At 37.6% G+C, this 27627-nt stretch overlaps 1 protein-coding gene across 2 annotated transcripts in view; it reads left to right on the forward strand.

The window, feature by feature from the left end:
- Positions 1–27627, forward strand: part of cfdp1 (craniofacial development protein 1) — a 37164-nt gene that overhangs the window by 1687 nt on the left and 7850 nt on the right. The window contains exons 3-8 of one of the 2 annotated variants that reach the window (XM_079825927.1): positions 30–252; positions 404–440; positions 529–569; positions 1612–1742; positions 4893–5027; positions 22131–22289. In XM_079825927.1, coding sequence (XP_079682053.1) covers positions 30–252; positions 404–440; positions 529–569; positions 1612–1742; positions 4893–5027; positions 22131–22289 — 726 coding nt within the window. The remainder of the gene's footprint in view (positions 1–29; positions 253–403; positions 441–528; positions 570–1611; positions 1743–4892; positions 5028–22130; positions 22290–27627) is intronic. The other variant, XM_079825928.1, reaches the window with a different exon arrangement.

The raw sequence follows: 27627 nt of genomic DNA on the forward strand, positions 1-27627 counted from the left end.
ATGTTCTCACTTTCCCCTTATTTCCAAAGAAAAAGGAAAAAAGGAGGCCTCAAACTGGTAGAAGATGGTGAGGGAGGTTCGACAGACCAACAGAAAGATGAAGATGAGCCAAAAGAAGATCTTTTTGTAACTAAGGCAAGAGGGAACAATGAAGATCAGCAGAAGAAGAAAGCAGATGATCTTTGGGCTAGTTTTTTGAGTGATGTCGGCGCTCCACCCAAAACATCGGCTTCGAGTGCAGACACTCAGCAGGTAACTTAAGAAACTTAAAGGGATAGTTCACCCCAAAAATGTAATTCTGTCATAATTTCTGTCTGTAACCAAACAGTTGATGGAAGTCAATGGGGTCCATCAACTGTTTGGTTACCCATATTCTTCAAAATATCTTCTTTGTGTTCAGCAGAAGAGAGACATTCATACAGGTTTGGAACAACTTGAGGGTGAGTAAATGACAGAATTAACATTTTTGGGTGAACTATCCCTTTAAGTAAAAAACACTCAAAATAAAGAAGGTTTACATTTGTTAAGGACTTCAGACTTCTGAAGATGTGGATATGTTGGAAAAACCTGTAAGTCTTACCATTAAATCGAAATTTACATTTCTTTTTTTATTTTTTGTATTTATTATAAATTATTTATCTCTGCACATTTGTTTTAATTCATATGCCCTAGTAATCTTCAATCAGAATAACTTTCCCCTTCCTCTTGCTACAACATCTTTTCTCTTTTCTGATGACGTGCTTACTGGCGCGAGGGTGGGACAACCTGTCACTCACATGAGATCGACCAATAGCAAACCACAACCATCCACCCATCCAATCAAAACCTGATGGACAAATTCCACTCCATTCCTGCCCAACTTTCTTTTTCTTTTTTTGTGAAGCCATTTCACTCAGAAACACATAAGAGTAGGGAATTTCATGCAATTCCATGCCGACTTTAAAGGAACACGCCACTTTTTTTGAAAATAGGCTCATTTTCAGACTCCCCTAGAGTTAAACAGTTGAGTTTTACCATTTTCGAATTCCATTCAGCCGATCTCTGGGTCTGGCGGTAGCACTTTTAGCATAGCTTAGCATATATCATTGAATCTGATTAGACCGTTAGCATCTCGCTTTTGTTTCCCATTTTTCATCATTTTTGAGCGAGATGCTAACGGTCTAATCAGATTCAATGATCTATGCTAAGCTATCCTAAAAGTGCTACCGCCAGACCCGGAGATCGGCTGAAAGGATTTGAAAACGGTAAAACTCAACTCTTTAACTCTAAGGGAGTTGGAAAATTAGCTTTATTTTGCAAATAAAGTGGCGTGTTCCTTTTAAGAGTTCAGATCAGCCTGTCAAAATATTTCAGAATTGCAAAAAACTGTTTTACAATTTTATTATTTCATGTTTATTTAATTTTCTTGTACTGACATTTGTTTTTTCTTGCCATTTATTTAAATTGTATTAATTTGGGCTGATGAAACATTTAGCTTATTGTGTTTTGTATGTGGTTCAGTGTCTTGATAGCCTTGTTTCTACAGTCAGTTTTTTAAACCTTTTTTTATTGTATTTATTTTGTGCTTTCGTTTTATTTAATAATGTGCATCATTTTTTGTATCTCTGATAGTCCACATCTACAGCTAGCACAGATAAGCCCAGTAAACCCTCTACAGCGCCTCAGAAGCAGGAGGAGAAACCGAAAGAATCCTCCAAAATCACAATTACCAAGGTGTTTGATTTTGCAGGAGAAGAAGTTCGGTAAGTGAGATGGTCTTTGTGTGACTGTGAGTCTATTATACGGCCACCAGATGGCAGCATACATTCATTAATTAGATGGAGAGCTGACCATGTTCTAAACATCTAGCAGTGATTGCTTTTGCTTTTTTAGAAACAATGCTTCAGAAATATGTTCCTTTCAAAATAGTGATGGGTAGTTTCATTTCATTGTATGTGCATGTCATTAATAAAGTCAAAACATTCAGAAATATTTTGGTCATTTCAGTGAATGCTGTCAGATTTAATCACAATGCTGTCATCACATCTTAGCTTGTCTAGCTTGCTGCTTTTTAATAATTAATTCCAGTACATTGTATTTATGAGCCAGTCACACACGCAAAGCTGAGCCTGTAAAATATTCACATCCCGCCAAGCACAAAGCACTGATAAGCTTTGAACTCATTTGATAAACGCAAGACGTGATTTATATTGACTTCTTATTCTATAAAAAGAGTACAGTGGCCCCAAAAATATTGGGACGCTTTTGGTACTTAAAAATGTATACATTTTACTGCATGATTCACAAAATATCAAACCAAAGTGGCATCTGAAAACGAATGATTCCAGATGTAGATCATCACTTGTTTTTGACAACCAGAAAATATTCTATTTAATGCTTTTATTTACTGTTATTTCAATATATACAGTCAAACCAAAAATTATTCAGACACCAGATATAATCTTTTACTAGTGTGGTCAGGACACTATAGTTCATTTATGTAAGTGAGGATAGCTAAATAAAGTAAATTTTGACATACACTGTGTGCAGAATTATTAGGCACGTATATTTTTTTCCAGGCACATTTTACCAATTCCAAACCACAGTAATCCTAATAAACTACTATTAATTTAGTATTTAATAATTTATAAGTGATATATAATTGTTCATGAAGGCTGGAAATGAAAAACACCTTATATTCAGGTGTGCAGAATTATTAGGCATGTTTTCTTTTGCAGATAAATTGATTCACTTCAGCTTGTGATTCTTATCTAGTGGGGGTCATTTTTTAGGATTCTTTACCTAACTGAAGTCTCTGAGATCCTGACACCTTGCACTTCTGGAGACTCCAGGTAGGTTGCAGCTCTGGAAAATGGTGGCGATGGAGACTAAAGGGTTCCTGATGGTTTCACACTTAATTCTTCACCTTAATTCTTAATTCTTTTGCGGTCAACATGTGTATTTTCTTCACCACCTGTTTTTGTCTGATCCTGCTGACCCAATGAGCATTTCCCTGTCTATTGGTCATGCCTTAACTGCAATGTCTAGTATTGCATCCTTCTCATGGGCATTTAATAATTTTTGACTTTTAAGTTAAATCTCTTTTTTGGCTCATTTTATCTGTAAAAGAAAACATGCCTAATAATTCTGCACACCTGAATATAAGGTTTTTTTTTTATTTCCAGCCTTCATGAACAATTATATATCACTTATAAGTGATTAAATACAAAAAAAACGTATTTATTAACTTAAATGTGGTTTGGAATTGGTAAAATGTGCCTGGAAAAAAAAATATGATCAGAAAATCAACATGCCTAATAATTCTGCACGTGGAGTATTATACCCAAACATTCTTCATACAGTGGACTAGCAGCAAAATTGATACAAATTAGGGACCAAAATTATTCAGACACTTTGATCTGACCATGTTTTGCTTAAGTGTTTTTTTTTATTTATTGCTAATGCAACCTTTTACACCACAGAATTGTGTAATTGGTAATTGGTTGACCTAAACTGGTATTATCTAATTGTGTACTTAAATTTAACAGCTGATTGGTTGATTATAATCCATAACATACCTTTCTTTCAAAGATATCTGACATTATCCAGATGAATTTGTTCTGACACAGTTTAACTCTTGAGTTCTTGTCATATTTTATTACCATTTTTTTTAACTATAGTGAATAAAATTTGATAATGTGAGAATGTTGAAGGTGTCTGAATACATTTTGGTTTTACTGTGTATATATATATATATATATATATATAGCATATGTTATATATAAAGCATATGTTATGCTAATGTTGCACTTGCTTGATAAAAAATACAGTAAAAACAGTAACATTGTGAAAATATTATTACGCTGTTTTCTATTTTAATCAGTGCTTGAAGCGGAAAAAATAAAGTGCTGGTACTCACCAAAGGGGGCAGGGCTTTGTTTGCGTGGTTATGGGGGGATTGTTTAGTCAAGAATTCTAGAAGGTCCATATTTTAAAAGCTCTTTCTAACTTGTACTCAGCCTTAAAACTAACATATAGTTCTTGTAATTGTTTAACTGTAGCATTTGTTACAATAAGGGCACGGCTCCTCATTACCATACAGGCCAATGTTAACTTTTTTATGCATTTATGAAAAATAGCAACACAGTTAGAAACTATAGCTACAACATGCCACAGGTGTAATATACATCTTTAGTGAAAAATCTATTCCCTTAACTGATTATCTATTGTAAATTGTACATGTAGTCAAAATTGACCACAATAAATACAATAGAACGTAATAAATTCTAGTAAATGTGGTCATCATGAGTTTAAAAGGCTTGCAGGATGATGTTTTCCCCTCTTTTCATTAGTCATTTTAGTGGCTGTTTTAGATCATGTTCGACTTTCTCCGTAGTGTTTTACTTCATTCTCAAAACAATTCAAATGGGTGCACATTTTATCATCAGCGTTGCATAGGAACGGCTCCTGCAACACTTTTGGAGCGCACTGGTGAACGCACCTACAGTGATTCGCGTGCCACTTAATTAAACAATTGGGCTTCAGTCACAGTCATATTGCACAGACAACTGATCCGTTATAAAAGCGAGAAATAGCGGGACACAAGTAAAAGTGCAGGTACTGAGTACCGCCCCACTTCGAGCACTGATTTTCCTATGATGGCAAAGCTGAATTTTCAGCATCATTACTCCTGTCTTCAGTATCACATGATCCTTCAAAAATGATTCTAATATGCTGATTTGTTTCAAAAGAACTTGAAATATATATATTTTGTATAACATTGTAAATGGCTTTACTGTCATGTTTGATCAATTTGATGCATCCTTACTGAATACAAGTATTAATATCTTTAATAAAAATGTACTATCCCCAATCTTTTGAACAGTCATTATATCTCATGTTGTGGTCCGCAGGGTCACCAAAGAGGTGGACGCAGACTCACGGGAGGCCAAGAGTTTTCTGAAGGAGGAGAAGGCGTTGGAAGAGAAGGAAGAGCAGTCGGTGTCATCTGAGCCACAGCCGTCCCTTCCGCTCTCCTCTGGATCCAGGTACCACCCCAGTGCAGCCCTTTAGTCCTGCGTTTTGTTGTTCCGATCTTCCTCGGTACATGTGAAATTACAGTTTACAACCATTGTGTCAGTTAATTAATGAAACAAAGTGGTTTTTAATGGTTCTGTTTTGTGTTTCACTCACGCAGAAGTGAATAACTCATTAGCGCTTGGCTATAATTAATTCTTTGTTATTGATGTTGTTATATTACAGTAATTAGATGTGATCTCCTTCAGTGTGGTTTGTGCTGGTGAATGGATGGAGACATCCGTGTGTGTTTGCCGTGCAGGACTAGAGGGGATGTCAGACGTGTCATTGATCTCTGACAGCTGTGATAGCGAGTCTGTGATCCTCTAATTCCATATCTGCCTGTAGGGAAAACCAGCAACACACAAGTACGTTTCAGCCGCAGTGGGCACAGATGTGTGTGTATACGAGTTGTTTTCCCCCTAATTTTCCACTAAACCAATCAAAAATGTCTATTATAGTCTAGACAGGACGTCTATGGAGTTTGTGTACGTTTAAGGGAGATTTAATCATTGTTGTGATCTTCCTCTGGGTCTTCACCGCTCCTAACATACGTTTATTTTGGACCGACTCTCTTGTATGTCCTCTGAGACTGTGAATATTTGCTGAACAGGAAGTCATATTTTTCCCTGCACAGGATATACAGTATGGGGCGTTGGCATGCGCAGCAGGAAAGCAGCTTGAACCCCACCTCTCTCATCCCTTTATCATCCAAACGACTGTCACTTAATGTCCACGCTAAAAATACTCTATATTCACTCTGTCTGGTTTTGATTTTGATGGCTTTTAAGTGCTGGAATATCATTGCTCTGTCAGTGTGACTTTAAATCAAGCCTCTTCATATTCCAATGGCTGTTTTGCTCCAGCACAGCAGGGCTCCTGCTTAAACTAGGCACAGAAGAGCCTAAACACAAAGGGTACCTGTCTCCAATATTCACTCGCTTCCCTTCTCTTCCTTTAAGCCTCTTTTGTGTGATTTGAGGTTAGAGGGCTTGAGTCAGCACTGTGGCTCTCTCTCACACACACACACACACACACACACACACACAGGCACAGTGGCTCTCTGTTTCTCTACTTAACAGTGTCATACTGCGCCTCAACACAGAACTGCTGACGGTAGTAATACACACGCTTCTTCCTTCTCCTGCATTTTTGTCCCCTTTCCATGCAGACAGATCTTACTTTGTTACTTCTCTTGTAAGAAAGGTTAGCACAGTTGTGAAAATGGCAAGACTTTACAGTAAGTGTTAACATTATTTAATACATTAGGTACCACAAACTAACAATGAGCGGCTTTTACAGCTTTTATTATTCTAGGGTAATGTTTAATAACAAATATAATATTGTTCACTTGTTAATTTATGTTTGTGTATAATACATTAACTAAGGTAAAAAAAATATTTTTTGTATACACTACCATTCAGAAGTTTGGCCAAGGATTTTATTTGAAAAAAAGACACATTAAATTGGTCAATTCTAACAGGAAAGACTGGCATTGTTACAGATATTTCTATTTTTTAGCAAAGTTTAAAAGAACAACATTTATTTATCAAAGAATCCAAAATAAAATCTATCATGGTTTCCACAAAAACACTTTTTCAACATTTGATGACAGTATGTAATATTTCTTGAGCACCAAAATCGACATATTAGAATGATTTCTGAAGGATCATGTGACTGAAGACTGGAGGAATGATGGTAATAAAAACATAACTGTTCATTATGCAAGATCTTTATACACCACTGAAAACATAGTTATGTATATTATATTGCATTTCTGTCAATAGATTCTCATGAATATTACACGCTGAAGCTTTTTAATGCTGTTATAATTTATAATAATTCCTAAAAAAGTATTGTACATTGTTAGTTCAAGATACCTACTGCACTAACTATTGTTAATGAATTAAATGTTATTGTAAAGTGTTACCCAACAAACTACGGCTGCAACTAATAACTTTTTACTGATCAAATAAATGCAGCCTGCTATTTATTACTATTTGATGATTACTATTTTGATAATCAGTTAATTTAGTCGATTGCGTTGATTTATTTGTATGATCAATTTGATAAATTTGAGCATAAATTGTTTGCAAAGCCCTTCTTGCTTAAATTGAGATTAGATGGAATGATTTATGTACGATTTGTTCTGCTTGTATTTCACGAATAAGACCCAGTGGTTTCCAAAAAAAGTTGAAAATGTTAGAATATAAGAACATGTATAAGACCCCAGTAATCTTGTCAACCATTGACATGATTTAAATGTTTTTAAACAGCTCTTCAGTTTTTTTTCTCCCGCCACACACACTCTCTCACTGACCCTCTATCAGTTGATTCTTCCCAGCAGCCCATTGGTGTGTGTGAGCAGGGTTCAAAATGTACTCTTGCCAAGTGCCAAATGCAAGTGAAAAATGGATTTGTCAACTAAATGAAATGTATTTCCTCACCAGTTGGCTGGTAACTTTATTAGGAACTGTAACATTGCAGTTGTAAATTGTTAGTCTGACCTATTTTTTTTTTTTATGAAATATTTACCTTTGTACTTTATGCTGGATGCATCGTTTTTTTTTTTTTTATTCTTTCCAGAGCTCCATGTGGCAACAATATGGAAAAAATGCTGTATGTAGTTTCATGATTGGTAAGAAATATTTAGATACCTGTACATTTTCTTAATTTACCCGTCATTGCAGGCAAAAATATTTGGACACTGTGCAAGTTTGCATGAATGTGTGAATGATGACATTAAGGACACACAATTTGTGAGCACCATTTGTATGTGGACACCACAGACTGATGTTACCTCACTGCTAGTGGTTCAAGTGTGGAGCAGCGCTGTGTAGTTCTGTGTTGTCTAAGTGCTATCGATCACAGAACCAGCCAGATTTACTGATGCTTGTTCTGAGCTCCAGTGATGGCTTGATTGATTGTCTAGTGTCTCTGTGGTCTTATCACAGAACTTGACTGACGTTGAGGCTGAGCTCCATGTAAGCACTCAGAAACACACAAACAAATCTGTACTTTACGGAAATGAAATGAAAGCTTGCGTATTTACGTACGTTTTTCAGTGCCAGTAGCACAACACACTCAAACGGAGTCGGAGACAAATCTGCCCTCTGTCTTCCTGTTTCTGTTCCATTTGGCTTGCCATCAGCTTGCTGTACGTGAGTGAGTAACACAACATGCAGTGGTTCTGGGAAACCTGTGTGTATGTCCACTTATACTAATGATTTCCACATGCGCCAGTCACAGCTCTGCTTTTCTAATTATAGATCCTCATTTCTAGGACCCTAAAAATAGGACTTTGCTCCTCATTATTACAGAACAGTCACACAGTCTTCGTCGGGTCAAGCCATGTGTGTATGTGTGTGAACAAACTTAAAACCTCCCTTTAATTCATAAATAGAGTAAAAACTTAACAGTTAACAGAAGATTCCATTTAGTATTTCAAATAAATTCTGGTCTTTTGAACTTTCTATTCATCAAAGAAACTGTTTTCAACATTTGATAATAATCATAAATGTTTCTTGAGCAGCAAATCAGCATATTAGAATGATTTCTGAAGGATCATGAAGACGAGTAATGAGTAATGATGAATTCACATTTTAAAATGTTTTCAATAATAAACAATTATTTAACATTTTTATATTTCACAATATTACAGTTTTTTTGCATTTTTAATAAAATAAATGCAGCCGTGTGTGTGTGTGTGTGTTTTACACACGTAATTTGTATAACAATTTTTTAGAAATATCTTTACAATATTAATATTCATTAATCTAAATTGTATATATTTAAAATATTATATATAAAAGCTAATTATTTACTAGAGACAAACCTTAACTCTAAACCTATTTTATTATTATTTGTTTTTAGGGTTATGTTTAGCTACTTTTCCATTGTTTTTTTTTTTAATGTATTCACACTAAATGTCTCGCATCTTTTGTAGTTTGGCATGACACGGCATTCTAAAAATGCAGTGCTCAAGTTAAAAGAAGTTCAACCTTTAAATACATCACGTCTCTAGACCTGGTACTTTTTTCGTTCCACTGACCTGTGTCTCGCCTTTTTAACAGCAAAAAAACGGCCCTTACACTTGTTTGTGTGTACGTAACTGCAGGGAACTGTACCACCACTGTTCTTGTGCGGTTTGCTTGACTAGAAAACGTGTTATTCTCGATTATATACTGTATAAGTTCACACAAGCAAAGCGAGAAGTGTTTTTGTCCGAGCAGTAATATTAATAGCCCCCCCCCTTGTGCAGTGTGCAACTTGCATGAGTCTAACCTCTTTGTTTCGTGCTTTCTGGTTCTCAGTCTTTCCCACGCACAGGGCAGTATAGTGAGTGAGTGAGTAATTACTTCCTCAGATTCTGTTTAGATGCCAATGAGTAAAACTCGGCTGTTTCATAATAATTCATACAGCAGTGAGGTAAATGCCATGTTATCTCAGCCATCATAATTCTTTTAGTTTTATGTCACATACTGTACGCCATCAATGCCTCATGTCGTGGGTTGTGTTTAGAAACCTGGGCTAAGTGCCTTGCTCAAGGGCACAGTGGTGATGGCTCATGATGCTCTCTTTATATAGAAACATTACCAGCCCTCCTCAGCTATTCCACATAACAACCAAAATCATATTGCCGGATGAAATCCACCACCTGACATCATTAGCACCATTCTCTAACACAGAAGTTTTCAAACTGGAGCCCGAGGGACCCCCACAGTGAGTGCTAGCGGGGCCTTGTGAGATTGTATTTTTATGTACATGCATATATTATTGTTATACATTTAAAAAAATATATTTAATAATTTTTTAATGTACGAACCTACACAAGACAAGTGGCTGGGAAATTTATGGATGGATAATATAGGTGTATGTGTGTGAACCAAAATCCTCTTAGATGTGTAAACTCTTATAACGTTTTATACATCTAAAATGAATTGTGGGTAGAAAAATTATAACCTAATACAAAGCAACTATTTGCACAATATAAAAGCTAATGATTTAAAGGGATAGTTCACCCCAAAAAATGTAATTCTTTCAACATTCTCATGTTGTTCCAAACCTGTAAGACTTTTTGATGAAATCTGTGAGATTTCTGTCCCTCCATAGATGGCTACGCAACTTTTGTAAAAGATTGTACAACTAATCCATATGAACTGAGCGGTTTAATCCAAGATTTTCTTTATGAAGAGACTCGAGCGCTTTTATATGATGAACAGTTTGAATTTAGACCTTTATTCACATATAAACATTCATCAACTCACACATCAGTTGGTAAATGGAAGCTCAAGCATGTTTGCTTGACGTGTGAGAATCAATGAGGTTAATTCTCATGTGTTACGCAGCACGTTTGAGCTTCCACAAGAGGTTTGTGCTTGCCCGTCAAGCAGTTGAGCTTCTGTTTATGTTCACTGATCAATGTTTATGTGTGAAATAAAAGCTTACATTAAATCGGTTCATCATCTTAAGGGATCGAGTCTCTTCAGAAAAGAGATAAAGATCTTCATTTGTGTTCTGAAGATGAGCGAAAGTCTAATGGGTTTGGAACGACATAAGGGTGAGTAATTAATGACAGAATTTCCATTTTTGGGTGAACTATTCCTTTAATTTTGGAAACATGTAATGTGGCGAGTAATATGTTTTTGTTTTTTTGTCACACAATATACATGGATCTTTATAAACTTTTATTAGCTGCATTTATATTTTACAAAGGGGGTACTTCACATTAGGATCATCATATTTGGGGGTCCTTGGCATCAAAAAGTTTGAAAACCCTGCTTTGACCAACTGAGCTAATGACTCTCTAAGTGTGGAGTTCAAACTAACAATCTTTCTGTTACCAGCTCAGATATTTCACCATTCCACCCACCCATAATGAGGTCGCAGTGAGCAGGGGGAAGCTTGTTCTGGTCTAAATGGGGAAGGCCGCTTTAGGATTTCATTAGCAGACCTGAAATGACCTGTTCCCTGTCTTCTCACAGCTGGACACTGTGGCAGCCGGTCCTCACGCTTTAATGAATGCATGTTAACTGAAGTGAGGGTTCGATATCACGCCCCCCTCACCGCCGGTCACATCAGAGCGCTGTTGCTGTGTGCTCCGTCTCCCAGCTAATGCTTCTGACAAAACCAGGCCACTCTTCACTCCCCTGGCATCTAAAAATGTGCCGTGGCCCTGAAAGAGAGTGGGCCACACAGTTTCCTGTATGTCAGTGTGTGTGCTCCTGCCAAAACAGATATCCTCCCAAGTGGCTGCATGTTAAACAAGGGATCGCAGAAAGGCATCATCTCGGGAGGCGGTAAATCTGTGGCAATAAACTGCGGTTGCACCTGATGGTATTGTATCGACACTTTGAGACATTCAGCTGATGTTTATTTATACCTTTTTAATATTTCCGTCCAAGTGTTTAAACCATTGCAATGACCTATAATCAAGCTTCAGCTCTAAATGCAGAATATTAAGAGCGTTTACTTTAATATCCAAAGCAGTGCTCAACGTTTTCTGGGAATTTGTCAATAACAATAATTCGATGATATTTTGCTGAGTGTTGTGTGTGTTTTTAATGTTAAAAAAATCGAATACTATCTTAAATTCAAAACTAAAACCACCAGTAGGTGGTGGCAATTCATTGTCCTAATGAGGAACTCATTGAGTTATTCAACCTTTTGTTTAAAGGTCCTTTTCTTCGTGATGCCATTTTTCAAACTTTAGTTAGTGTGTAATGTTGCTGTTAGAGCATAAATAATACATGTAAAATTATAAAGCTCAAAGTTCAATGCCAAGCGAGATATTTTATTGAACAGAAGTTCAATCAAAGCTTCAAAAACACAGGAAAAACGGGACCTTTAAATGGCTGATTCATTCAGCATTGAAGTGAGTCGCATGTTGCTTCTGTTCTAAATATGCCGAAAAATAATAAGAAAAAAACCCCTGGAGGACCTACTACTTCCACAAAGATTCTGAAATGTGCGTTCGATTGACATTTACTTTCCCGAGAGGAATTGTGAATGACAGTAAAGCGATGCAACTGACACTGGTAGGTCACGTGACAGTGACAACTTCACGAATGTACGTCCACATTTCTACATACTATATATAACATACTTTTTTTTTTAATGCTTGTGAAGTAATGGTTATGAATGGGTCATTTTACAGAGCTGATTCGTTCAAAAACTGTGTTGTCACCATGAGACATTCCACTGATGTTTATTTAAAACTTTTTTTTAATATTCACCTCAAGTGTTCAAACAGTTGCTGTGACCTACAATCAAGCTTCAACTCTGAATGCATAATCACACATGCAATATTAAGAGTGTTTACTTCAATATCCAAAGCACTTCTCAACTTTTGGGTTTCACCACAGTGGTGGAATTCACCACAGACGCTTTTAAAATGTCAAATCAGCCCTTGCTGTTTAGACACTTTACCTCCCTCCTGTTTTTCCGCGGTTCTTGAGAGCTCCATCAGCCTCCATTCAGCCTGTCAATGAGACACAACTAGAACACTTCAGCCCTCGTCAGGCCTCATCTTCAAACCATGGTTTGTGACGGCTCCTCTGCTTGTGCCAGGAAGTGTATTTCCGTCCTCGCTGACGTGCAGCTGCTGAGCCTCAGTTGTCTGCATGTTGAGGGGAAAGTTGGGTGATGCTCTCCACTCAAATATTGTGGAAACAGATGGGGAAAGTCACTTTGGGGGCCACTCCAGACCCCCTTCCACATTTCACTGCCCCTGCCGGTTTCCCTTGAAATACAAAGAGAAAACCCTTTCAGGAAGGAAATTAGGCTCGTTAGATGCAAAATGGGGAAGTGATTATAGTAACTCGCTCTTATCGGTTATGCAGATATAATGAGGCCGTAATTAGCTAAGGAAAGCTTTACGGATTTGTGCAACTACCAAACTGGCCTCTTATGTTAATATGTGAGTGGACTAAGGATTGGAGCAGTGCGTGAGTGAGAGAAGAAATGGAAAGCAGGGAGCAGGCGTTGGCTCTGAAGATGGGAAATGTACTGACAGCTTGGAACTGGAACACTTGTAAGGTGAACAAAGTGTGACAGACTTGTGTTCACAGGGCAGAGACAGACGAGTGGCGGCTACAAACCGCACACTCAGTGCTGACTTGATCTTAGATTATTCTTTTAACATTGCTTCTTAAAATGGATTTAACCAACACATCGCCTACACTACGGCCTATTCGCTGACAAAATTAGAAAGTATTTTCTTGATCTGGCAAGCTCTAATCTGATTGGCTGGCCTTTTTTATAACTCTGGGAACAAAATTGTGTTTCGAGGTACTGGGTTGATACTTTGAGGGCTTTTGAGGTTGAAATAATCTTGCTGAAGTTTGTTAGTCTGTATATCTTGCATTCTGAGCTTCTGTGTCTGTACATTTAGTATGTACATTTTCACAGTTCTCTACACAACTATTTTTGGAGGTTGTGGCACCATTTTTTAAATACTTTTTTTCATGCTCGTCTGTATTTTATATACGTTTTTGTGAAAAGAAAAACAAGTAAGTGAACCCCCTAGCAACATAATAGCAACTGCTTTGAAAATTATAGCAATGTCCTGGCAACCTTCCAGAACACCTGCATGCCTCTTGGAAGTAGTTTTGGCATGGCTCTTGCATTCACATTTTTTTTGTGTATTGCCTGTGTTTGTGAAAATATAATATTACCTGTTGCATCCTGTTACCTGTTGGGTGTATGAGCACTGCAAAGACCGCTAATTCTGCACTAGGAGTGTGAGAGACCTCAAATGAGTTTGTCTGAATCACCACAGTCTCTTCTTGCCCAGTTTGTTTGTATCGCGAGGATGCATTTTCAGCATTTCAGTCTCTCTGAGTCTGTTCCACATCTTGTCTAAGACACAGACACAAAGATGTGCCTTTAATTTCCCCAAGCTGATTTGCTAACTAAAAAACCCCAGAGTCGTCATGTTTTCAGGCAATTTCAAGTTTGGTTTTGACGTGACATAAAGTGGTGATATCTTAGTGGCTGAGTTGTTTACTTACTTTTTAATTAGTTTTCCCATCATTGTCTTCATTTTGGGCGATTTGTGAGCGTGCACAAACCAATCATATCCAACCACAACTAATCATATCCAATCATAGCGCGATGGAGGCATTGCCTCCTCTCACGTGACACGTGACTTCTCAGTTCCCCCCCACCAAACCCACCGCAAGATTTGGGGGTCTGTTAAAAATCAATGGGCTCAGGGGAGGCAAGCCTCTCGCTGTATCTTCACCTGCGGGTGTCGCTGTTGGACAGTGTTACTTTATAAAAACTAGTGACTTTTACGCTTTTTAATGTCACATTTTGTAATATTTGCATTTTTATTTTTGTAATAGATTATATTTTCATCCAGTTTTGTTCGAGGAGACACCGTCTCCTTTGCCTCCACAGAGATAATGCCCCATGATAATGACATGCACGTATACACTGATATGCTCAGACCCACAGAATATAAAGGTTATTTTCCAAAAGCTCAAGGCCAGTCTTGTGTGCACATAAATGTCACAGACTCTCGGAGAAGCTTCGAAGGACAAACCACACGTGTTTCTTAGACGGTTTCCCCAGAAACTACTGAACATGCGAAAATAAGCCCCGTCTGTGTGTGTTTGAGATGTAAGGCATTATCTCTTCACATGTCTCCTTGCATCTTTCTCCTGCAGAGCTCAGTTGAATTCACTGTTGGGTTCAACACTTTGTCCAACTATGCTGAAAATATCTGCAGTGTTACTTTAGGGAGGAAATGGTTCCTCATGGGTTCACAATTGAAATAAATAGTTCAATAAATGTTAATAGTTAACACTGATTTAACATAATTTCACACTGAGTTCGAAGGCACACCAAATAATTATTTAAGTTTAAAAAAACATGAGGCCAAAATGTTTAATTGAACTTTAAAATTAGATTTTTTTTTTTCCCTTCTTGATTTACTCATTTTAAATGAAAGCACCTGAAAATTATTTGCAATATCTAAATGGACATAGACTCAACTTTACCCTGTAAACTAGGTTAATCTTTATATTTAAATTAAGATTAAGAACATTGGACAAGTTTAATTGATCATTTCCTACGTTGCCACATAGATCTGCTCTGGTTGTCTTAAGCATGGGTGCACAATAGGGGGTTTGGCACCAGTTCCACTCCACTTTTAGGCCCCGTCCCAAATGGCACCCTAAACCCTCACGGTCTTCCTCTGAGTCCGCACTTTCCCGACATAACGCCACTTGGACTGCCGGGAAGAAGTCTGCTCCGTAACCCGCAGAAGTGCGCATCGAGGGTGCATATCGACCTCAAAGAGGGGTGCTCGCGAGTCCACAAGACCGTAAGTGCACATGAAGTGTGCCATTTGGGACAGGGCCTTAGACACGCACTTGCAAACTTCCCTAAGCACTTCCCCTCGCCATTTTGAAGTGCGCTCCACTTAGTGAAGTGGACGAGGAAAATGTATTTGGACAGATCCTCGCTCCCTCGATTTTTGACTGGGGGAGCGAGTCTACGTCATATGTACACTTCAGGTTGCTTCATATACCACAATGCAACACGATTGTGACATCTAAATTATATTTAAAACAACCAAAAACGCATATAGAACTTTATACTAACCACCAGGGTGGTTCCCAGAGAGTTTGTGTGACACTAATGTGAAATCAGACTTCATTCGCCCCAATGGCAAACATATTTACACTGTCTGAATCGTTCCATATCCCCTATATAGTGTACTATGTGCCATGTAAAAAATAGTACATGTGTGAGCAAGCCGCAGCTTCAGGGTCTTTTTATATTGTAGAGTGCGAGACGCTTTAGATTCTAGAGAGCATTTGATTGGACAGAAAATCTGATGAGAGGCTAATGCTGCCTTCACGTGCTATCGGAAATTTGATAATTCCGACTTTGAAGTCGTGATTACGAGCTCATTGTATTCAAGCTTCAAAATGTCAGGGCGTTCATGTGCAATTTTTACTTAGGAAACTCGTATTTATGATAATTCCGAGAGCACGTGAAGGCAGCATAAGTGCAGGGTGATGTCATCAAAATCATTGATCCATATTGGCAGAAAAGAGAGTGTAGTTTTGAACATTTTGTCATTGTTTTGGAGCACACTATCTAGTAGATAACGGTACGACATATTCATACTAAAAGCAAAAAACACAATTTTGATTTGATTTCTTGGGGAATTTAAGCTTGGAATAGACTGCACAACTTTTAAGATCTGAACAGAAAAACTGCATCATACACTAAATGACTGAGAATCACACACTACCAGACTTTCAGTTCATTCCAAATATAAACTCTTGCAGCAACACATGCCTCATTGCTGTAAGACGCGTTACAAATGAAAACAATGTGCATTGTAAAATCGGCTCAAAATATTAAACATGTTTGATGTCCATCCTGTATTAGTCTGTGCCTATCTTGCACTACACAATTTTCTGTCAAATCTGCAGACTGGCTTTCGGCAACTACCGTTGACTTGTCCGGACTGTAAATCAGGACAAAAATCTGTGTAGTATATTCTAGCCTTTAGAGTATTTTTTAGAAATGTGAATGACTGTTTTAAGCAAACATTAAGACACTGCAAGTTTGTTTGTTTATGTTAGACACAAATCACAGCTTTAGGGGCTAGGCGGGGCTGTAAGTGTCACCTAAGTCCAGGTGGTTGATCACAGGGGCCAGGGGCCTAGAGCATAAAAGGTCTTTGAACTCTAGGTCTTAGCTCTGCAGGTGTGTTTACATGTACGACGAGTGTATGTTCATTAGTCGTCTATGAGCAGGTGTGCTGCTCATTGTTCACAGGATGTAAATCTGTCGTTCATCGTATTAGGGGCGGAGCAGAGATGCTCAGAGCCTCATATTCCAACCTAAACTGCTCTTTGAAGATCAAAAACAGAAAGAAAAACGGGACCATAAAAACCAGAGGGATTTGATAGATTAGGGAGAATATCATATTTAAAATAAACACACAAACCAAGAGAGCGCTTGATGCCTGATCTCTCTGGCAATACTTCATTTGTATGTGACCGTCCTTCACAGGAAATGAGGCTTTTGCAAATTACAGTGTAGAATTTGCATGGTCGACTCCACACTGGTTCGTTTTACAAATTGGGCCTTTTTGGCTCTAGGTTGTGCTCTTCACAAGGAACACCCAGATGTTATGCTGCAGTACACAGTTTGATGCTGTAGCGAAGCATACATTTGAATATCTCTGTCTTTGCCTCACAGTAGTACCCTGAATCTAAGATTATCTCGCTTAAGTCAAATTTTCCTCGTTTTGTTAATGAATAATGGGTCAAGATATGTAAAACTGTCTGTCTGTGAGAGATTGATTTCATTAGTTGACTAGTGAGTGGTAGGGAAATCCTTTATAAAAGACCCTTTACACAGACTGTTTTAACGGTCATCAATATAATATCGTAAATCCTGCAATGTTTTTCGTATTTTAATATATATATTTTTTTAATGGGTGTACATTTATAACAGGTCCGTGTACTTTTTCGTTCATTCGATTTTCCTTACAGAAATGGGTATTAAAAAACAAAAAACTGCTCGTTTTTCGTTTTTTAAACGAAACGAAATACAAGAATTCGGCTTGATTTTTCGTTTTTCGTTCAGAGGTGGAAAATTAATAAACGGCTTGACTATTCGATTTCTAGACGTGGGCGGGAATTATACGCTCCTTTCTGCTGATTGGCCAGCCTAAGATCAAATTGTTCCGTCATCAGTTCTTCCTCAGTTCAGCACAGCAGAATAATAGTCCTGCGCTGCTACGGATTCTTAACGCGTTTATTGCAGCTACATTTCATCTTTTATTCATAAAACAATCAGACTAACGAATGGCTCGACACAACCCGTCCCGGGGCAGAGCCTAGACAGCGCTTTCTCCTGTGTAGATATCAATTCACATTCACTTCGAATCAGCTGGGTATGGCAGGATATATGATGGCTGTCAGCCTACCCTGGTTGCCCAGTAAAAATAAATAAATTAAGATTTAAATTAATACAATTAGTTTCTTATACAGGCACTAAGCACATTGTCTTTATGTTAACTGACTATTTTTCAACAAATAAATACATTAATAACTATAATTTTATAATATGCAAATCTATCATAGTCCTCACAAACAAATGGAGACCTGTTGATCGTGGGTAATAATAGAAACATTGCGAATTAAATTGAAGTCTTGACAGTATTTGTCTTGAAATTTGTAGGTGAATGTAGGGCTGAATACCATTTTTTTTTAGCTTTAGCTTATCAAGCACTGTAATGTGACAGTGATGAGAACCGTTTTGAGGGGGATCCCGCGTTTGCGAAAAACAAAACAAAAAACGAATATTCGAATCCCAAAATTGAAAATCGAATACCAACCCACCTCACGAATATTCTGGTCCAGCCCTAGTTGAATGTGGAATGTGAATGTTACAATTGGTGGTTTAATGTTGTAAAAAGTGACAGTAAAGACATTTTATAATGTCTGTTGTTCTTTCTATTGATCAAATAATCCTGGAAAAACACTACAGAACAGTTTTCAACATTTATAATAATAAATGTTTCTTGAGCACCAACTATTAGAATGGTTTGTGAAGGATAGCTTTGCAATCACAGGAATAACAGATTTTAAAACACATTTGAATAGAAAAAAAGTTATTTTTAACAGGGATTTTATTTTAAATAAATGCAGCCTTGGTGAGCATAAGAGACTAGTGTATTTCCGACTGCCCATGAGCAAAGATGGCTGGTTTCAGATCACGTAAGTTACCATTGAGATGAATGAGAACGCTAACAGATCTCCAGTTATTATAGACCTGATGAGCTAAATGTTGAGAGTTGTGTTGTTTGAGAAATAGCTTTTAATATTTACATGGGCATGAGTGACTCTTTTTATAGTAAAAATTTTGGAGTGTGTGGATACGAGTGAAAACATTAGCATTAGCTGTTTAAATATGGCGTGTGGAGTTATGTGCGTGTGAACGCTGTGTGATTTGATGTGTATTGTGTAACCCTGCAGTCTCTCCTCTGGCTGTTCTTCCAGTTTCCGCTTGTCGGACAGAATGTGGGTCAGTGAGGCTGTGCTGGGGTCTCATGGAGGACGTGTGCATGGGGTTTATAGCTGCGGTTCGCAGGCCCACTCCTGCACTCGCTCGTAAATAGCTGGTCTGCAACTAGGCCAGTGTCCGTGCCTCGGGCGGAAAAAGGCCATTAGATGAGTACGAGCAAGCAGGCTACTGAGATAATAGAGATGAAGAGCTCGGGGTTAGCCGGCGTCCATCTCCCATGATGCCCTGTTGAGTCTTCTCTTATGATGTCACAAAGGCTGTAATTACTCAGAGTGGAGATGGAGAGACTTGTCAACCAACTGCTGTTCAATGGTGAGTTTATGAGCCCCTCTGAACTTACGATGACATGAACCAAAATAATGAGGTTGGGGAATCTACTTCCTGTCTTGAAAGGAATCGCAATGTTCCAGCCTACACAAAGTGCAGGGACACATTTACTCTGTGTGTGTGCCTTTAAATGAGATGATAACAAGACTTTTGTCATGGGAGAACTCTGACTGCAAATAAACAACTGAATTCACAGACTTCTGGGCTACTGTGTTGCCCTGTACATCCTGTTTCCCTTTAGACTTTAGTGCCAATTTGTGTGTGTTTTTGCTTTTTAGGTGCCCGTATTGGCGTATAATCCAGTATATTGAATTCTATTAGCCTGTGAGTGTGTTGTATGTATATCTGTTACATCATCTCTCGTCTTTCTCTGTTTGAGCAGTATGCGTGATGAGGCAGGATACAGTAACCTTGGGTCTGCGTTTAGCATTCTGCCCCAACGTTGTGTACTCTGGTCTGGCTCCCGGCCCAACATTCCCCACTTACATCGACGCTGCTGCATGGCACACAGGATTGACTATCAGTTGAGCCCTGATTGTATATTGATTCCCTGTCAGGATAGGTTTAAGCAGGGTTCCTGTTTCTCTGTGTGTACGTACTGGTTCTGTTGACTAAGCTGTTAAGCTGCAAGTAACACTTTCACTGTTAGAACTGAAGTTATTTCAGTATCCTAACCAGATACAACAGGTTATGACCTACAGTAATTTGTCTGTTCAGATATATGGAGCAGAATATTTGACCAATGAGATTCCGCTGTGGGCAGGGCTACTTTTAAAATGGACAGGGCAACACTGGACCAAACTGTCCAATACAACTAAACATACATGGCAAAAATAAACACACATTTTAAAAAATAGGATATTTACTTTGTACCTTGTACCTTGAGTTTTCACACAAATTGAATTTTCATCAGTCTCTGAAAAGACAGTTGGATGCCATCCAAGTTTAAGAAATGAGCCTAGCCTCCACATAAATAAACACTACAGCATTTCAGAGTCAGTGTGAAGTTTATATTGCTGATTTGGTTATATTAAAATCTCTTTGTGATTTGTTTTTATGCCAATATTTGTGACTTTAATAAGCCTTCAGTCGGGCAGCAGTCAGGTGAGCTCTCCCCATATGAAATTTGGAAGTTTGTGGATGCAGCTATAATGGAGGGAATATAATTACAGTATTGATTTTGCCATCATTGATTTTTACTTTTCGCTGCCTTTTTTGCTCCCCAACATTATTTTTGTGTTGTCTGGCCTGACGGCGACAACCTTAGGAAAAGCACTGCACTAAAACAGCTGTTATATGAAACAATACATTTAATTAATTTGGATAAAAAATCTTATGGATGAAAAATCGCCAAAGAATGCAAATGGTTCAAGAGCTGACAAAGGTTGGCTAATTGAAGGTAAAATACAGGTTTGGTCATAATCTTTTATGTTTAAATTTATTATTATAGTAAAATGTGAAAAATAGTAATGATAAAGTAAGATTTCCTGACCACCTATTTACTTCTAGGAATTGAACTGGCATTCCATTAAACCTGCAGATGCGTTAAAACATTCCTGTGTTTCCTTTTCTCCTTCCTGTTTTGCTCCTTGAATAATGTTGACAGTGTTCGCACAGATGGCAGATGCATTTTGTCAGACCTGTTAGACATTAGTCATGTGTGTCTGTTTGTGGGTCGCCTCATTCCTCTCTGTGCGCATGTACGGTGTGTGTTGAACACACAAGCCCTGCTAAATCGACTCGATCACAGTGAGGAAACGGTGACTTGCAGTTCATTAAGAAAGTAATGAAGCCTTTTTACCCTGCAGTGAAGTAATACAAGTTCACAGCGTTCATTTTCAGCTTGAAGCAGTGTTAGCAACTGATTTATATAAGGGATTTTAATGACATGACAATGTGATTATTCTGTATTTTTAAACTGAAATTGCAACACCTCCTTTCATTCATTTCGTATTCTGAAAACAATTGTACCATCTTCCTGTATCAACACGTACACATCCACACAATTTTCCTTCTCGTTCCTCATGGCAGACTTTCTCCTATGACTCGCCTGAGCGTGAAACCGTCTGTCCTTGGACACCCCGGTACCCTCTAATGCACCCCAAGGTCCTATTGCCGGCCCTTATACCCCATGTAGACCCCCATTACACTCACTCCCCCTGGCACCCACATATGAGAGGGAGGGCCGCAGGTCTGGACTCTTCAGCTCTTTCATTCCACAGATCGTTTAACATTTCATTACTGCAGCCAAGCGCAACCTCAGTGTCAAGATGACTTTGGTAACGTTCAAAACACATCTTTGTTCCAGCAGCATGTTGTGAGAAACATACCAGCTATGTTATCGCCAGCATAAGATTGCCTCTATACCCCCACTTTGGACCATCATTTTATTTCTTGGTTTTTTTTTTGTACAAATTAAAATCCAAAAAACTTTAAGAAATGCAGGAAGAAGCACTAAAGGATATTTATTACAATTTGATTATTGCTATATTTTATTTTGTTACATCTTATTATCTCTTTCATTTCTGTCCTTTAGGATATCTTCCTGCGTTTATTAGAAAACATTATTTTGATGCAGAGGATCTGTTTCCACTTTAAAATCCACATTTCAGCCCCTCCTGTTAGAACAGCCATTTATAATATTTAAAAATCCTGATCCAAAATATGTTTTATCTTCCTTCCTCTAGTGTGAAGAGGCCAGTGGGCATGGGGAGCATCCTGAATCGCATCGGTAACAAAAAGCAGAAGATGAGCACTTTGGAGAAGTCTAAGATGGACTGGGATGCCTTTAAAACAGAGGAGGGCATTTCAGATGAGCTGGCAATCCATAATCGAGGCAAAGAAGGGTATGTTTAAGCCTCATTAGTGACCCAGACAAACACATCATCTCATATTATCTCCCATTAGTGTCTCACACTAGCTTCCGAGATTTTCATCAGAGCTGAATAAATATCATTAAGTGTGTTAAGTGCTTAAAGCCACAACGTGCTGTCGTATAGTATTTCACTACAGGTTTTATCATACATTACAATTCATTAATTATTCACTGAAGTTAGTTGGACAGTGAAATGAATGTATTTGGGGTAAAACCATAAGCTGCACATGCATTTGATTAACATGCTGACCTTTGCGGTTGACTAGGGATGAGCATATAGAGAATTTTTGCCAAGTACGAAAAAGTGTGTATATTCTGTTCTGGCCAAATTATAAGACGGTTCATAACTGTTTCTCTGGGAAAAAATAAATAAAAATCTGTCTCGTTTTCTACATATGTTCTCATGTGTAGGAGAGATGTGTGTGCCGAATATGTGGTCTGCTCACACACCTCTCATTGGTCGATTGAGAATGTACTCCATGAAGAGATATACAGTGGAGTTAAAAAAAACAATTTTCTAATCTAAAACGGCTTTTCCATTACAAAAGATATCTCAGGTTTTTTTAAAGTCCCCCAGCATTCAATAATTTCATCCCTTAAAGCGAATCTTTGACAATCAAAATGACATTTAAATGCTTGAATGTAACTACACCCTTGCTTCATTTAGTATATGCTGATCAATGAATATGCAAATTAGTCCCCGCCTCCACTCAAACAAACACAGGCTCAAACTACTTGAACAACTCAGTCTACTGTAGTGAAAGCTACACAATGGCAAATGGAAATATAGACTTGGTCTGCTTTACTGGGAACGCCCACAAAAACGTCATTTCCGTTTATGCCGTGGGGGAAAACAAGCTATTGGAATGAACGCGCATAGACCTTGATCTTTACTCTTTGTAATGATTACGATTGATTTTTGCTTGTTGCAATGCTGAAAAGTTGCTGTGTGGCGTTCTACACCTCTAATAAGTAAAAAAAAAACATGATCTGAAGTTTTATACTGCCGAATAAACAGACAGAGCCGTTTGTCAATTCCGAAAGTCTGTGCAGTACATCCATTACAATTAAACATTTGCACTACATGATGCTGGTATTATTGTAAAAGATTAAAAATAAGAGATTCTGGGCTCATCTTTGTGCTTCAAGCTTACAAGCTGATATAGTCACATTACATGTCAAAATGCATGCCGCTCCCCCAAATACACGACATAATAGCCTACTTCATAAATCACCTGGTCTTTTGATGAAGACGGTTGCTATAAAAAGCAAATAAAAAAAACTTTGCTAGTAATTTGAAGGCAATGTTGTGACACTGACATGTCAACTCCAAATTTGCTTTGTAAAATGTAGAAACTAGGAATTTAATTTGTGCAGGGCTGTACTAACAAGAAAAAAAACAAATAAATAAACAAAGCTACATGCATGCAAGACAACAGAAAACTGACGGATGTCTTAACTTTATCTAAACCCGTATTCATTGATGTCAAACAGCTCATCATATAATTTGGCTTTTGACAAATGTTTGTTAGACGTGGTACTGCGGTAAATTAACGTTTTGACATTAGACTCCGCGCATGTCATGTTTCTATTCTAGCCCAAACTTATATATAAACAAACTCCCTTTGTGTTGCACACGGCATATTCAGAAAAATATAAATTTCATAGCACAAGACAAGTTTTATGATAATTTAAAAACGTTAAAGGTATGTAATGCATACTTTAAATCCATTAAATTCAGGAGCACTGAATAAACGTCTTTATTGAAAGATGTGACGGTGATTTATGAAGTAAGCATGTCGTGTAATATTTAGGGGAGCAGCAGCATGCATTTTGATGAGGAAATGACACCTCTGGCCACATCTGAGCCCAATACGGCTCAGTTTTTCTATGTATCTTGCTCTGTTGAGCGGCAGAAGTTATTCTACGTAGGCTATACTGTTAACACCATGCTTTTCCAGTGAAAGGATTGTTTTCCCCCACGCCACACCCCAGCTATGACACGACACAAACCAAGTTTAATTCAGCCATATATGTTTTAACCAGAAAAAGAGGAAGAGTGAATTATACAGGGTCGTCTACAAGTTGATGTATCAGAATGCTAATGCGTTTTAATGTTTTAAAACGTCTGACACATAACCTTAATTGATATGATTAGCCTTTAGCTTGACAGAGGTACAGTTATCATACAGCTAATAATGTGTTGCTAATGTTACACAAACCATGTTCCCTATTCGCCATCTCAGAATCAGACAGCTGCCTTCTAAAAATCAGCATCCTTAGAAAAGCTTTGAGCATCATTGAAAGTCAGTGGAGCAAAGCTGCGCCCCGCGGTTTCAAACTGGGCTTTCTAGATTGTTGTTGGTACACTGCAGTTTTAAGGAGAAAATCCTCAGCAATGGTGTTGACTGATGAATTTGCACAACACCACATGGACATAAAATTAACATTTAAAAAACAGATTTTTTTTTTTTTACCACAGGGGGCCTTTAATGATTTGAGCTGCACAAGTTTGTGTAAAACCTGATGATCATTTTTGATCTATTGTTTTAGTCATGTATATATATTTTTTAAATTCACTAAATTTGTATTCATTTATTTTAGTCAGTTGTACTCTAACTAAAATGGCAGTAAAGGGCTTCGGTTTACTGGTGTTCATTCACTGTTCAGCTTAAACTCAAGTTCAACATTACATCGGCATTTTTGACTATGATTGGGTTATTTGAAACAGTCATATTCTTTCTACATTTATTCTTCTTCAAAATTATTATCATCATATTTTCAACAACAGTATATGATAATCAAAAATATGCAATTGTCATCTTTTTCTTTCTCATCTTCGATATTGTTGATGAAAACAAAAAGCAAAGAACAAATTGTCTGTAATTTTGAGATCAACACTGCCCTCCTGACTGGTCTTGGATCAGTATTCAGTACATCAGCAGAATGAATGGAGTGGGAGCTAAGCCAATAGCACTTCATTTAAGCCTGCTTATCTTGCCTGCGATGGCTATCTTGAGGAGAAGGAGGTGAGGAGTAGGATTTCGGCTTTACTCCAAAGCTGATGATGCAAAGCTTTATCAAAAAAGCTCATACAAAGAAGGGTTAAACGTTTAAACTAGCATTTACAGGAAGTGAATGCAATTTTGGAATATTGACTTCTCGCTTTTATTAGAGCAGCTTCACCATAGTTCCTGTTTGAGCTGGAATTGAAACGGGGTGTAGCTGAGTGGTGTTTAAAACCAGTAAATATGTAAAACCCATAAAATGTTTAATAGATATTTACGATTCTTTCAATAATCAAATAAGTATATTTGTGATTTCATGTGACTCTTTGTACAGACAGTCAGATGTTCTTCCATTGAAGCTCAAAATAGGATCATTCTTAGATCATGCTGGAGAACATGATCATCAGGGTTGTAGAGTACATGCAGCTCAAGTGCTGCTGTCGTTAAACCATAAGAATGACTAACTACATACTAGAACATTTTGAAATTCATGTTATCTTTCAATTCAACTTTTACCCAAATTCTTATGCAGAAAAAAAAATCATTTGTAATGGAAAAATCCCATTTAAATATAAAAATGCTAAGTAGAAGCTTTGTCATAAGTGGACCCTTTTGAACTCCACTGTATAGTCATAGAGTTTTGGCTTATCCCAATTCGACCAATCAGAAGTGTGCGAGCAGACACTTGCACTGCGAGGTCACATTCTCGCCCACATCTCTCCTACACAAGCACATATGCAAAAGACTAACAAAAAACACACAATTCTGAACACATGAACAGACCATTTTTCATTCCATCATAGTTATAAATAAAAGATGCCAGGGGAAAATCATTTTATAAATGCAGTTCTCACCCTCCCTTCCCTAATGTTAAGGATGGGGTTTCTGAGAGAGGATTTCAGTTTGATCCAAGAGACATGCCCCTTCATCGATCCCCTTAACACACCACGTTCATCTCAAATTTATAATTAAGTCGGCAGTGAAAAAGTTTACACCAGCTGTAATGGAGAGTAGGTACTGTTACAAATGAGCTCAAAGGGGAAATATTAGTAATTCATCATAACTTGTTACAATTAATTATGAATATTTGGATCAGTCAACCGAATTAGCTTAATGTATCAGAATTAATATTACAATCAAATAATCTGTTCATCCAGCGAACATTCAGTATTGATTGTCTATCAACTCTTCACGGAAGGATATTTTCTGTGGCCACAGAAAAATAACTCTTTCTTCGCTCGTGGCTATGATCGATTCATTAAAGTGACAATTTATTTATAAATCAACTCGTACGAATGTGCACACAAGTTTGTTTAACTAAAACACGAACACATAACTAACATAAACGCACAACACAAAATCATACAAACATGGGGTATAATGGAAAATGGAAGTGACAGAGAAACCGGATCAGAACAGAGGAATGAACCAATGAAAAGAGTCTAAAACCTGAGAGAACCACCAGTTAAGACAACAAGCGTCTTTGTTTGAACAAAGGGGTTTATAGCTTTTACAGCGGGTTTATAGCGGGCCGTGCATTTCACACCTAGGCCTTCAGTGGTATCCTACCTGAATTATTTCACCTCTTAATAAAATCATCATGACGCCACGGCTATAGAAACCATTAACGTTATACAGAAACGCAGTTGGCTATAACAGGGCGTTGCGTCTCTCATGGAGCGAGAATGAAATATTAAATGATTAAATTATGTAAGAGTTATTAACGCAGGAAACCCAATTGACACAATTCAACAAGTCTCCTTTCACTGCAGCCACAGCTGCCCCACATAAGTCATATCTAACAGAAGCATCGATACGCTCCGGGTTTACCGTGCATTTGTGTAGTAGGCTAATGTTACTTTTTGAGTTCTCCGACCACCGAAAGCAAATTGTGCGTTTTTTTGTGCATATTTTACACGAAAGAAAACATAACAGCAAAAATGGTTCTTGAAAAATCGTACCAACAGTATGACTAATTTACTTCAGGTGAGGTTCAAAGATAATACAAAGGTTTTTTTTACATTTAAACCTCACAAAACTATATGTTAATAGTATGAAAATGTTGTAAATAATATATTAATAACGAAAATAATAATAATTTAAAAAAATCGATCATAAATTTACAAGAAAAAATAAATCGCATTCATCACGGAAAAAACGGGGCACAGATTAGCCAGCCCAGGGTTGACTGTAGGATATAAAAAATTTAAATAAAATTCATTATAGCTTAACTTACCAAAATAGGCTATGATTATTACACAAAACCGAAAGCCAATGTGTGCAGTAAATTTACTGCTATTA

This window comes from Gobio gobio (assembly GCF_949357685.1).
Source record: "Gobio gobio genome assembly, chromosome: 9".
Classification (NCBI taxonomy): domain Eukaryota; kingdom Metazoa; phylum Chordata; class Actinopteri; order Cypriniformes; family Gobionidae; genus Gobio; species Gobio gobio.